Source organism: Somniosus microcephalus, chromosome 8, assembly GCF_052327205.1.
Source record: "Somniosus microcephalus isolate GS21.2 chromosome 8, FLI_Smic_1.0, whole genome shotgun sequence".
NCBI classification, from domain to species: Eukaryota; Metazoa; Chordata; class Chondrichthyes; order Squaliformes; family Somniosidae; genus Somniosus; species Somniosus microcephalus.
The window spans coordinates 2,481,357-2,495,548 of record NC_140994.1 but is presented as its reverse complement, the minus strand read 5'-3'; the positions used below and the strand labels follow the sequence as shown (position 1 = coordinate 2,495,548).

The 14,192-nt window shown below is 56.4% G+C and overlaps 1 protein-coding gene across 1 annotated transcript in view; it reads left to right on the top strand.

Moving 5' to 3' along the window:
- The window catches only part of LOC147113244 (uncharacterized), a 177,879-nt gene that overhangs the window by 143,295 nt on the left and 20,392 nt on the right, over window positions 1-14,192 (top strand). The window contains exons 20-23 of the mRNA XM_085996107.1: window positions 1,195-1,326; window positions 2,967-3,059; window positions 6,269-6,385; window positions 13,090-13,194. Of these exons, the coding sequence (XP_085852233.1) occupies window positions 1,195-1,326; window positions 2,967-3,059; window positions 6,269-6,385; window positions 13,090-13,194 (447 nt within the window). The remainder of the gene's footprint in view (window positions 1-1,194; window positions 1,327-2,966; window positions 3,060-6,268; window positions 6,386-13,089; window positions 13,195-14,192) is intronic.

Here is a 14,192-nt window from a genome sequence, read left to right as displayed (position 1 = left end):
TGTCCGGGGGAGGGATACGGTGTCCGGGGGAGGGATACGGTGTCCGGGGAGGGGTACAGTGTCCGGGGAGTGGTACAGTGTCCGGGGGGGGGGGGGGGGTACAGTGTCCGGGGTGAGGGGTACAGTGTCCGGGGGGGGAGGGTACAGTGTCCGGGGGGGGGGGGGGTACAGTGTCCGGGGGGGGGGGGTACAGTGTCCGGGGGAGCGGGTACAGTGTCCAGTGAGGGGTACAGTGTCCGGGGAGGGGTACAGTGTCCGGGGAGGGGTACAGTGTCCGGGGGGGGGTACAGTGTCCGGGGGGGGGGTACAGTGTCCGGGGGGGGGGGTACAGTGTCCGGGGGGGTGGCAGTGCCCGGGGGGGGTACAGTGTCCGGGGGGTGGTTACAGTGTCCGGGGGGAGGGGTACAGCGTCCGGGGGGAGGGGTACAGTGTCCGGGGGGAGGGGTACAGTGTCCGGGGGGAGGGGTACAGTGTCCGGGGGAGGGGTACAGTGTCCGGGGTGGGGGGGGTACAGCGTCCGGGGGGAGGGGTACAGTGTCCGGGGGGAGGGGTACAGTGTCCGGGGGGAGGGGTACAGTGTCCGGGGGGTGGTTACAGTGTCCGGGGGGAGGGGTACAGTGTCCGGGGGGGGAGGGGTACAGTGTCCGGGGGGGGGGGGTACAGTGTCCGGGGGGAGGGGTACAGTGTCCGGGGGGGGGGGGGTACAGTGTCCGGGGGGGAGGGTACAGTGTCCGGGGGGGGAGGGGTACAGTGTCCGGGGGGGGGGGGGGGTACAGTGTCCGGGGGGGGGGGGGTACAGTGTCCGGGGGGGAGGGGTACAGTGTCCGGGGGAGGGGCACAGTGTCCGGGGGAGGGGTACAGTGTCCGGGGGAGGGGTACAGTGTCCGGGGGAGGGGCACAGTGTCCGGGGGAGGGGCACAGTGTCCAGGGGAGGGGCACAGTGTCCGGGGGAGGGGCACAGTGTCCGGGGGGGGCAGTGCCCGAGGGGGGGCAGTGTCCGGGGCGGGGTACAGTGTCCGGGGGAGGGGAACAGTGTCCGGGGGGGGGCAGTGTCCGGGGGAGGGGGGGTACAGTGTCCGGGGGGGTTACTGTGTCCGGGGGAGGGGTACAGTGTCCGGGGGGGCAGTGCCCGAGGGGGGCAGTACACGGGGCCATTCTGAAAGTGATTTCAGCCACTTTGCTTGTTTCTTTCAGCTGACGGTATCCGGAGATCGATGTCAGGACCTCCCGGCCCACCTGGACCTCCGGGGCCCAAAGGGGACCGAGCAGCACTGGGACGTCACGAGTACTCGGAGATTTCAAACCAAGTCATTGATTACATGAGAAGTAAGGTCGAGCCATTCTGCCAGTGATTCCTGTCGTTGAGGGTCAGGACCTCCCCATCATGGTCAGGACCTCCCATCATGGTCAGGACCTCCCATCATGGTCAGGACCTCCCCACCATGGTCAGGAGCCCCCCCCCTCCCCACCATGGTCAGGACCTCCCACCATGGTCAGGACCTCCCACCATGGTCAGGACCTCCCACCATGGTCAGGACCTCCCCACCATGGTCAGGACTTCCCCATCACGGTCCGATGCAAAGGCCCTGCCCACAGCGGTCCTGAGCCCAACAGAATAGGAAGATCCCAGGTTCCAGCCCACTTCAGTGTGACTCAGTACCACAAAGATCCAGGGTTTCTGCTCATTAATGGCGTCAGTGGACTTCCGCTGGAGAGGGCTCCAGTGGGGCGGGAGGTGTCGACTGACTAAAAGATCAGACCTGGTTGTGATCCCCCACCCCCCCCCCCCGCCCCCAGTTAAATAGCCAACTGACATTCACAGTCTGGGTTCACAGGTGAAGTGTGGTGACCAGGTGCCAAATGGTGACTGACACCAACTGTACCCCAACACGGTCAGTGCCTGTGGGTCTGTACCCCAACACGGTCAGTGCCCGTGGGTCTGTACCCCAACACGGTCCGTGCACGTGGGTCTGTACCCCAACACGGTCAGTGCCCGTGGGTCTGTACCCCAACACGGTCAGTGCCCGTGGGTCTGTACCCCAACACGGTCAGTGCCCGTGGGTCTGTACCCCAACACGGTCAGTGCCCGTGGGACTGTACCTCAACACGGTCAGTGACCGTGGGTCTGTACCCCAACACGGTCAGTGCACGTGGGTCTGTACCCCAACACTGTCAGTGCACGTGGGTCTGTAACCCATCACGGTCAGTGCCCGTGGGTCTGTACCCCAACACGGTCAGTGCACGTGGGTCTGTACCCCAACACGGTCAGTGCCCGTGGGTCTGTACCCCAACACGGTCAGTGCCCGTGGGTCTGTACCCCAACACGGTCAGTGCCCGTGGGTCTGTACCCCAACACGGTCAGTGCCCGTGGGTCTGTACCCCAACACGGTCAGTGCCCGTGGGTCTGTACCCCAACACAGTCAGTGCCCGTGGGTCTGTACCCCAACACGGTCAGTGCCCGTGGGTCTGTACCCCAACACAGTCAGTGCCCGTGGGTCTGTACCCCAACACAGTCAGTGCCCGAGGAACTGTACCCCAACTGTAATATGTGGGGGTCAGAGGGTTGTGGTATGTGCAGGTCAGAGGGATGGGTTCAGGGGGTCATAGGGTTGTGGTATGTGGGGGTCAGAGGAATGGGTTCAGGGGTCAGAGGGTTGTGGTATGTGGGGGTCAGAGGGATGGGTTCAGGGGTCAGAGGGTTGTGGTATGTGGCGGTCAGAGGGATGGGTTCAGGGGGTCAGAGGGTTGTGGTATGTGGGGGTCAGAAGGATGGGTTCAGGGGGTCAGATGGATGGGTTCAGGGGGTCAGAGGGTTGTGGTATGTGGGGGTCAGAGGGATGGGTTCAGGGGGTCAGAGGGATGGGTTCAGGGGGTCAGAGGGATGGGTTCAGGGGTCAGAGGGTTGTGGTATGTGGGGGTCAGAAGCTGGAGATTGTGTTGTTCTCAGACGGATGTCCTTTTTCCAGATTCGGGGATCGGTGCAGGTGGAAGAGGACCTCCCGGACCCCCTGGTCCACCAGGGACAATATCGAGCGCTGATCTGAATCTCTATCTGCAAAGTAAGTACAGAGACTGCTGAGAGTGTGTGACAGGGGCTCAGGGCTTCACACTCTTCCGGCTGAAGGTAGGATGGATGGACATTAGTCATAGAGTCATAGAGTTTTACAGCACAGAAAGAGGCCCTTCGGCCCATCGTGTCTGCGCCGCCCATCCATCCCTGTCCAGTCTAATCCCATTTTCCAGCATTTGGTCCATAGCCTTGTATGCAATGGCATTTCAAGTGCTCATCCAAATGCTTCTTGAATGTTGTGAGGGTTCCTGCCTCCACCACCCTTTCAGGCATTGAGTTCCACATTCCAACCACCCTCTGGGTGAAAAAGTTCCTCCTCAAATCCCCTCTAAATCTCCTGCCCCTTACCCTGAATCTATGCCCCCTTGTTATTGACCCCCCCACTAAGGGGAAAAGTTCTTCTTTATCTACCCTATCTATGCCCCTCATTATTTTGTACACCTCAATCAGGTCCCCCCTCAGCCTTCTCTGCTCCAAGGAAAACAACTCCAGCCTGTCCAGCCTCTCTTCATAGCTGAGGCGCTCCATCCCAGGTAACATCCTGGTGAATCTTCTCTGCACCCTCTCCAAAGCAATCACATCCTTCCTATAGTGAGGCGACCAGAACTGCACACAGTACTCCAGCTGTGGCCTCACCAGCGTTTTGTACAGCTCCATCATAACCTCCCTGCTCTTATATTCTATGCCTCGGCTAATGAAGGCAAGTATCCCATATGCCTTTTTAACCACCTTATCTACCTGCTCCGCTGCCTTCAGGGATCTATGTACATGTACACCAAGGTCCCTCTGACCCTCTGTACTTCCTAGGGTCCTACCACTCATTGTGTATTCCCTTGCCTTATTTGTCCGTCCAAAATGCATCACCTCGCACTTTTCAGGGTTAAATTCCATTTGCCACTTTTCCGCCCATCTGACCAACCCGTTTATATCGTCCTGTAGCCGGAGGCTTTCCTCCTCGCAATTTACCACCCCACCAATTTTCGTGTCATCTGCGAACTTACTGATCATACCTTTTACATTTTCATCCAAATCATTTATGTAGATCACAAACAATAAGGGACCCAGCACCGATCCCTGAGGTACCCCACTGGACACAGGCTTCCAGTCACAAAAGCAACCTTCGACCATCACCCTCTGCCTCCTGCCACTCAGCCAGTTTAGGATCCAACGCGCCAAGGCACCCTGGATCCCATGGGCTCTTACTTTCTTGACCAGTCTCCTATGCGGGACTTTGTCAAAAGCTTTACTGAAGTCCATGTACACCACATCCACAGCATTTCCCTCATCCACCCCACTAGTCACCCCCTCGAAAAATTCGATCAGATTTGTTAGACATGATTTACCCTTGACAAAGCCATGCTGACTATCCCCGATTAATCCTTGCCTCTCCAAGTGGAGATTAATTTTGTCCCTCAGAATTTTTTCCAATAATTTCCCCACCACAGATGTTAGACTCACTGGCCTGTAATTCCCTGGTTTATCCCTGCTACCCTTCTTGAATAATGGTACTACGTTAGCTGTTCTCCAGTCCTCTGGTACATCCCCTGTGGCCAGAGAGGTTCTGAAAATTAGTGTCAGAGCCCCTGCAATCTCCTCCCTTGCCTCCCACAGCAGCCTGGGATACATCTCGTCCGGGCCTGGGGATTTATCCACTTTTTGGCCCGCTAAAACCGCTAGCACCTCCTCCCTCTCGATGCTAATATGTTCAAGTATGTCACAGTCCCCTTGCCCGATTTCTATGTCTGCATCGTCTTTCTCCATAGTGAACACAGATGCAAAAAATTCATTTAAAACCCCGCCTACATCCTCTGGCTCTACACACAGATTGCCACTTTGGTCCCTAATGGGCCCTACCCTTTCCCTGGTTATCCTCTTGCCCTTAATATACTTATAAAACATCTTAGGATTTTCCTTTATTTTGCTCGCCAGTGTTATTTCATGGCCCCTCCTCGCCCTCCTAATTTCTTTTTTAAGTATGCCCCTGTACTTTTTATACTCCTCTAGGGCTTCTTCTGTCTTTAGTCTTTTGTAACTGCCAAAAGCCCCCCTCTTATTTCTAATGCATTTTTGTATATCCCTTGTCATCCAAGGTTCCCTTTGCTTGTTGGTCCCACCCTTGACCTTTACAGGAACATGTTGGCGTTGTACTCTCTCTATTTCCCTTCTGAAAGTCTCCCACTGTTTTGATGTGGATTTTCCTATAAGCAGCTGCTCCCAGTCCACTTTGGCCAGATCCTGCCTTATCATATTAAAATCGGCCTTCCCCCAATTTAGAACCCTTATTTCCGGGCCGTCTTTGTCTTTTTCCATGACCACCTTAAATCTCACCGAATTATGGTCACTGTCGCCAAAATGCTCTCCTACTGACACTTCCACCACTTGCCCGGCTACATTCCCCAGAATTAGGTCCAGTACCGCCCCCTCTCTTGTAGGACTTTCTACATGTTGGCTCAAAAAGCTCTCCTGGATGCACTTTAAGAATTCTGCACCCTCTAAGCCTTTCACACTCTGACTGTCCCAATTTATATTGGGGAAGTTGAAATCCCCCACTATTATTACCCTATTATTTTCGCACTTCTCGGAGATTTGCCTACATATCTGTTCCTCTATCTCCCCCTGACTGTTTGGGGGCCTATAGTACACTCCCAGCAAAGTGCTTGCCCCCTTTTTGTTTTTAAGTTCTACCCATATGGCCTCATTAGAGGAACCCGCTAATATATCATCCCTCCTTACAGCAGTAATTGACTCCTTAATTAATATTGCAACACCCCCTCCCCTTTTACACCCCCCTCTGTCTCGCCTGAAGATTCTATACCCCGGAATATTCTGGAGGGAATCGAGATTGGACTTTGGACTAAGGCCCTGTACAAATCACGGAGTGAAGCAGAGATTTTGCCAATATCACTCAGTCTTAATGATCAACACAGATCCCGTGTTCCTAGCTAGTGATCCTATCCCAGACCTCTAACAGCTAGAGGGAGCTTTACTCTGTATCTAACCCGTGCTGTACCTGCCCTGGGAGTGTTTGGTGGGACAGTGTAGAGGGAGCTTTACTCTGTATCTAACCCGTGCTGTACCTGGGTTTAGTCCCAGTGTACAGGGATGTGACTGTAACTCTGTGATCTCTCGGTGTTGGTGACATGAGCTGTGGTTTGAGTGCCTGCGATTCCCTGAATGTCTGGTCTCTGTATCCTACAGGTGAGGATGCCCTGCGATATCTCCGCGGTCCACAGGGACCTCCTGGAGCCCCCGGCCCGCAAGGGGGCGGGATCAGTCGAGCCGAGCTGGAGGCTTACATCACCGATTACAGCAGAAGTAATTCTCAAACTCTGAGTCTGTCGTAAATTCACGGCTGTGTTCACCCTGAGTGTGGTGTGAGTGTGAGTCTGTTCACACTGAGTGTGGTGTGAGTGTGAGTCTGTTCACACCGAGTGTGGTGTGAGTGTGCGTCTGTTCACACCGAGTGTGGTGTGAGTGTGAGTCTGTTCACACTGAGTGTGGTGTGAGTGTGAGTCCGTGTGTTCACACTGAGTGTGGTGTGAGTGTGAGTCTGTTCACACTGAGTGTGGTGTGAGTGTGAGTCTGTTCACACCGAGTGTGGTGTGAGTGTGAGTCTGTTCACACCGAGTGTGGTGTGAGTGTGAGTCTGTTCACACTGAGTGTGGTGTGAGTGTGAGTCTGTTCACACCGAGTGTGGTGTGAGTGTGAGTCTGTTCACACCGAGTGTGGTGTGAGTGTGAGTCTGTTCACACCGAGTGTGGTGTGAGTGTGAGTCTGTTCACACTGAGTGTGGTGTGAGTGTGAGTCTGTTCACACCGAGTGTGGTGTGAGTGTGAGTCTGTTCACACCGAGTGTGGTGTGAGTGTGAGTCTGTTCACACCGAGTGTGGTGTGAGTGTGAGTCTGTTCACACTGAGTGTGGTGTGAGTGTGAGTCTGTTCACACTGAGCGTGGTGTGAGTGTGAGTCTGTTCACACTGAGTGTGGTGTGAGTGTGAGTCTGTTCACACTGAGTGTGGTGTGAGTGTGAGTCTGTTCACACTGAGCATGGTGTGAGTGTGAGTCTGTTCACACTGAGCGTGGTGTGAGTGTGAGTCTGTTCACACTGAGTGTGGTGTGAGTCCGTGTGTTCACACTGAGTGTGGTGTGAGTGTGAGTCTGTTCACACTGAGTGTGGTGTGAGTGTGAGTCTGTTCACACCGAGTGTGGTGTGAGTGTGAGTCTGTTCACACCGAGTGTGGTGTGAGTGTGAGTCTGTTCACACTGAGCGTGGTGTGAGTGTGAGTCTGTTCACACTGAGCGTGGTGTGAGTGTGAGTCTGTTCACACTGAGTGTGGTGTGAGTCCGTGTGTTCACACTGAGTGTGGTGTGAGTGTGAGTCTGTTCACACTGAGTGTGGTGTGAGTGTGAGTCTGTTCACACCGAGTGTGGTGTGAGTGTGAGTCTGTTCACACCGAGTGTGGTGTGAGTGTGAGTCTGTTCACACTGAGCGTGGTGTGAGTGTGAGTCTGTTCACACTGAGTGTGGTGTGAGTCCGTGTGTTCACACTGAGTGTGGTGTGAGTCTGTGTGTTCACACCGAGTGTGGTGTGAGTGTGAGTCTGTTCACACTGAGTGTGGTGTGAGTGTGAGTCTGTTCACGCTGAGTGTGGTGTGAGTGTGAGTCTGTTCACACTGAGTGTGGTGTGAGTCCGTGTGTTCACACAGAGTGTGGTGTGAGTGTGAGTCTGTTCACACTGAGTGTGGTGTGAGTGTGAGTCTGTTCACACTGAGTGTGGTGTGAGTGTGAGTCTGTTCACACTGAGTGTGGTGTGAGTGTGAGTCTGTTCACGCTGAGTGTGGTGTGAGTGTGAGTCTGTTCACACTGAGTGTGTACCGGCGGGTGTGCATTGCGCGTACAGTGTACAGTAAATGTTGCGAGGCGGCAGCTGGCGGAGTGAGATAGTCGGGGTGGGATAGTCGGGGTGGGATAGTCGGGGTGGGATAGTCGGGGTGGGATAGTCGGGGTGGGATAGTCGGGGTGAGATAGTCGGGGTGGGATAGTCGGGGTGGGATAGTCGGGGTGAGATAGTCGGGGTGGGATAGTCGGGGTGAGACAGTCGGGGTGAGACAGTCGGGGTGAGACAGTCGGGGTGAGACAGTCGGGGTGAGACAGTCGGGGTGAGACAGTCGGGGTGAGATAGTCGGGGTGAGATAGTCGGGGTGAGATAGTCGGGGTGGGATAGTCGGGGTGGGATAGTCGGGGTGGGATAGTCGGGGTGGGATAGTCGGGGTGAGATAGCCGGGGTGGGATAGTCGGGGTGGGATAGTCGGGGTGGGATAGTCGGGGTGGGATAGTCGGGGTGGGATAGTCGGGGTGGGATAGTCGGGGTGCGATAGTCGGGATGCGATAGTCGGGGTGAGATAGTCGGGGTGGGATACTCGGGGTGGGATAGTCGGGGTGGGATAGTCGGGGTGGGATAGTCGGGGGTGAGATAGTCGGGGTGGGATAGTCGGGGTGATATCAGGGCATCAGGGAGAATTTCTACCAAAAATTCTCACAAATATGCCCTGATTTCAGAAATCTGAATGAGAACCAAAAACTCCCATACCTACTGGGAGAGGAGAGAAGCTGTATAACACTGGCGGCACACTATGTTACAGCTTGCCATGAACAGAGGGACAACCAGTAAACTAAGAAAAGAATATATATAAACAATGCGAATGTATATTTATACACTCAGGGATATACCTGTTTATACACTGTATGAATAGAACTGCGTTTATGTGCTAAACCATAAATGTATTTTGATGCTTTGGCAACATAAGATGTAACTTATCATGCCAATAAAGCGATTTGAATTGTGAATTGTGAATTGTGATAGTCGGGGTGAGATAGTCGGGGTGAGATAGTCGGGGGTGGGATAGTCGGGGCGGGATAGTCGGGGTGAGATAGTCGGGGTGGGATAGTCGGGGCGAGATAGTCGGGGCGAGATAGTCGGGGCGAGATAGTCGGGGCGGGATAGTCGGGGCGGGATAGTCGGGGCGGGATAGTCGGGGCGAGATAGTCGGGGCGAGATAGTCGGGGCGGGATAGTCGGGGCGAGATAGTCGGGGTGAGATAGTCGGGGTGGGATAGTCGGGGTGGGATAGTCGGGGTGAGATAGTCGGGGTGAGATAGTCGGGGTGGGATAGTCGGGGTGGGATAGTCGGGGTGGGATAGTCGGGGTGAGATAGTCGGGGTGGGATAGTCGGGGTGGGATAGTCGGGGTGGGATAGTCGGGGTGGGATAGTCGGGGTGAGATAGTCGGGGTGAGATAGTCGGGGTGGGATAGTCGGGGTGGGATAGTCGGGGTGGGATAGTCGGGGTGAGATAGTCGGGGTGCGATAGTCGGGGTGGGATAGTCGGGGTGAGATAGTCGGGGTGCGATAGTCGGGGTGGGATAGTCGGGGTGCGATAGTCGGGGTGGGATAGTCGGGGTGAGATAGTCGGGGTGAGATAGTCGGGGTGGGATAGTCGGGGTGGGATAGTCGGGGTGGGATAGTCGGGGTGGGATAGTCGGGGTGGGATAGTCGGGGTGGGATAGTCGGGGTGAGATAGTCGGGGTGAGATAGTCGGGGTGAGATAGTCGGGGTGAGATAGTCGGGGTGGGATAGTCGGGGTGAGATAGTCGGGGTGAGATAGTCGGGGTGAGACAGTCGGGGTGAGACAGTCGGGGTGGGACAGTCGGGGTGGGACAGTCGGGGTGAGACAGTCGGGGTGGGATAGTCGGGGCGAGATAGTCGGGGCGAGATAGTCGGGGCGGGATAGTCGGGGCGAGATAGTCGGGGTGAGATAGTCGGGGTGGGATAGTCGGGGTGAGATAGTCGGGGTGGGATAGTCGGGGTGAGATAGTCGGGGTGGGATAGTCGGGGTGGGATAGTCGGGGTGGGATAGTCGGGGTGAGATAGTCGGGGTGGGATAGTCGGGGTGGGATAGTCGGGGTGGGATAGTCGGGGTGGGATAGTCGGGGTGAGATAGTCGGGGTGAGATAGTCGGGGTGGGATAGTCGGGGTGGGATAGTCGGGGTGGGATAGTCGGGGTGAGATAGTCGGGGTGCGATAGTCGGGGTGGGATAGTCGGGGTGAGATAGTCGGGGTGCGATAGTCGGGGTGGGATAGTCGGGGTGCGATAGTCGGGGTGGGATAGTCGGGGTGAGATAGTCGGGGGTGAGATAGTCGGGGTGGGATAGTCGGGGTGATATCAGGGCATCAGGGAGAATTTCTACCAAAAATTCTCACAAATATGCCCTGATTTCAGAAATCTGAATGAGAACCAAAAACTCCCATACCTACTGGGAGAGGAGAGAAGCTGTATAACACTGGCGGCACACTATGTTACAGCTTGCCATGAACAGAGGGACAACCAGTAAACTAAGAAAAGAATATATATAAACAATGCGAATGTATATTTATACACTCAGGGATATACCTGTTTATACACTGTATGAATAGAACTGCGTTTATGTGCTAAACCATAAATGTATTTTGATGCTTTGGCAACATAAGATGTAACTTATCATGCCAATAAAGCGATTTGAATTGTGAATTGTGAATTGTGATAGTCGGGGTGAGATAGTCGGGGTGAGATAGTCGGGGGTGGGATAGTCGGGGCGGGATAGTCGGGGTGAGATAGTCGGGGTGGGATAGTCGGGGCGAGATAGTCGGGGCGAGATAGTCGGGGCGAGATAGTCGGGGCGGGATAGTCGGGGCGGGATAGTCGGGGCGGGATAGTCGGGGCGAGATAGTCGGGGCGGGATAGTCGGGGCGGGATAGTCGGGGCGAGATAGTCGGGGTGAGATAGTCGGGGTGGGATAGTCGGGGTGGGATAGTCGGGGTGAGATAGTCGGGGTGAGATAGTCGGGGTGGGATAGTCGGGGTGGGATAGTCGGGGTGGGATAGTCGGGGTGAGATAGTCGGGGTGGGATAGTCGGGGTGGGATAGTCGGGGTGGGATAGTCGGGGTGGGATAGTCGGGGTGAGATAGTCGGGGTGAGATAGTCGGGGTGGGATAGTCGGGGTGGGATAGTCGGGGTGGGATAGTCGGGGTGAGATAGTCGGGGTGCGATAGTCGGGGTGGGATAGTCGGGGTGAGATAGTCGGGGTGCGATAGTCGGGGTGGGATAGTCGGGGTGCGATAGTCGGGGTGGGATAGTCGGGGTGAGATAGTCGGGGTGAGATAGTCGGGGTGGGATAGTCGGGGTGGGATAGTCGGGGTGGGATAGTCGGGGTGGGATAGTCGGGGTGGGATAGTCGGGGTGGGATAGTCGGGGTGAGATAGTCGGGGTGAGATAGTCGGGGTGAGATAGTCGGGGTGAGATAGTCGGGGTGGGATAGTCGGGGTGAGATAGTCGGGGTGAGATAGTCGGGGTGAGACAGTCGGGGTGAGACAGTCGGGGTGGGACAGTCGGGGTGGGACAGTCGGGGTGAGACAGTCGGGGTGGGATAGTCGGGGCGAGATAGTCGGGGCGGGATAGTCGGGGCGGGATAGTCGGGGCGAGATAGTCGGGGTGAGATAGTCGGGGTGGGATAGTCGGGGTGAGATAGTCGGGGTGGGATAGTCGGGGTGAGATAGTCGGGGTGGGATAGTCGGGGTGGGATAGTCGGGGTGGGATAGTCGGGGTGAGATAGTCGGGGTGGGATAGTCGGGGTGGGATAGTCGGGGTGGGATAGTCGGGGTGGGATAGTCGGGGTGAGATAGTCGGGGTGAGATAGTCGGGGTGGGATAGTCGGGGTGGGATAGTCGGGGTGGGATAGTCGGGTGAGATAGTCGGGGTGCGATAGTCGGGGTGGGATAGTCGGGGTGAGATAGTCGGGGTGCGATAGTCGGGGTGGGATAGTCGGGGTGCGATAGTCGGGGTGGGATAGTCGGGGTGAGATAGTCGGGGTGAGATAGTCGGGGTGGGATAGTCGGGGTGGGATAGTCGGGGTGGGATAGTCGGGGTGGGATAGTCGGGGTGGGATAGTCGGGGTGGGATAGTCGGGGTGAGATAGTCGGGGTGAGATAGTCGGGGTGAGATAGTCGGGGTGAGATAGTCGGGGTGGGATAGTCGGGGTGAGATAGTCGGGGTGAGATAGTCGGGGTGAGACAGTCGGGGTGAGACAGTCGGGGTGGGACAGTCGGGGTGGGACAGTCGGGGTGAGACAGTCGGGGTGGGATAGTCGGGGTGAGATAGTCGGGGTGGGATAGTCGGGGTGGGATAGTCGGGGTGAGACAGTCGGGGTGGGATAGTCGGGGTGGGAAAGTCGGGGTGGGATAGTCGGGGTGGGATAGTCGGGGTGGGATAGTCGGGGTGAGATAGTCGGGGTGAGATAGTCGGGGTGGGATAGTCGGGGTGGGATAGTCGGGGTGGGATAGTCGGGGTGGGATAGTCGGGGTGGGATAGTCGGGGTGGGATAGTCGGGGTGGGATAGTCGGGGTGAGATAGTCGGGGTGGGATAGTCGGGATGGGATAGTCGGGGTGGGATAGTCGGGGTGAGATAGTTGGGGTGGGATAGTCGGGGTGGGATAGTCGGGGTGGGATAGTCGGAGTGAGATAGTCGGGGTGGGATAGCCAGGGGTGGGATAGTCGGGTGTGGGATAGCCGGGTGTGGGATAGCCGGGGTGGCGGTGGGACATAAGTCGGGTGGGACCAGCTCGCGGTCTCTCCGCTCTCCGCATGTTTCAGGCCCGTGAGGGGAACCTGTTGCCGCTCAGCTTCGGCCAGTGAGCGACCTGCGGATCGCGAGACGCTCACTGTGACTTCCGCTGAAACCCGTGGGGATAATGTGATGAGGCCGGACCATCAGGCTCGCATCCAGCAGCGGGTAGTTGAAATCCACCAGCGGGAACTGCTGTCCACTGCCAACTAGGTCTCACCATCGGCACTTACACTCGGGCCCATGCCCCTGGGGATAGGGTTTGCCCCTCCATCAGTCTAACTAGGAGCCAGTACCCGACGCGTAGCGTTACACGGCGGGTCTCCCTTGCGTTGCTCACCCTGTGCTGATCTCTCTTTTCTTCCAGGTTGGGTGGCTGGGTCAGGCCGGCCTGGACCCCCGGGACCTCCCGGCGCTCCTGGTACCCCAGGATCCATCGCCGTGGCAGGGGATCTCACTGCCATGCTGCAGGGTAAGTGTCATCTCAAGTAACCGAGCTGCCAAGGGCACAGGTGGGGTTTGAGGGAGCTGGGAGGAGGAGGTCACAGAGGGGGGCACGGTGGCATAGTGGTTAGCACTGTTGCCTCACAGCGCCAGGGACCCGGGTTCGAATCCGGCCTCGGGTGACTGTCTGTGTGGAGTTTGCACCTTCTCCCCGTGTTTGCGTGGGTTTCCTCCGGGTGCTCCGGTTTCCTCCCACAGTCCAAAGATGTGCGGGTTAGGTTGATTTGGCTATGATAAATTGACCCTTAGTGTTAGGGGATTAAATACGTGGGGTTACGGGGATAGGGTGGGATATGTGTCGGTGCAGGCTCGATGGGCCGAAATGGCCTCTATCTGCACTGTGATTCTGTGATCTGTGTGGGATTAGAGCGAGGGGGAGGTGGGTCCATGCGATCGGTGGCCTTTTCTCACTCCTTGTATGTTGGTGCCGGGTTAGAAAAACATGTTTCTATCCCGAGTACGCGGGAGGTGAGCAGGAAACATCGCACACACAGAGTTAGGCGGTGGAATAGGTTACAGGACATAAAGAAACAAGGTAAACAATTGGAGAAGTTTAAAAAGGCAGGTAGGTGAATGGAGTTAAGATACAGATCAGCCATGATCCAATTGAATGGCAGAACAGGCTCGAGGGACTGAATGGCTTCCTCCAGTTCTTATGATGTAAACCCAGCACCCCCTCATGCACTGTGGGCTGAATGGTCTCCTTCTGTGACTCTGGTTCATGGTGACTGAATCGTTCAGCCAAGAGTCAATCACGTTATCGCACCCAGAGGCCGTCCCTTTGCCAGGGGAATCCCTTCCATCAGGGCCTTGGGTGCTGTTTCCCACCCAGTGCAGGTGACCTCATATTTATCTACATTAAAATCAATCTCCCCTTCCTTAGAACCACTCACTGAATCTGCCTTGATCCCTTTGTGGGCTGACTGCCTCCTTTACATTATCCGAAGGCCACATAGATTGGGGTTA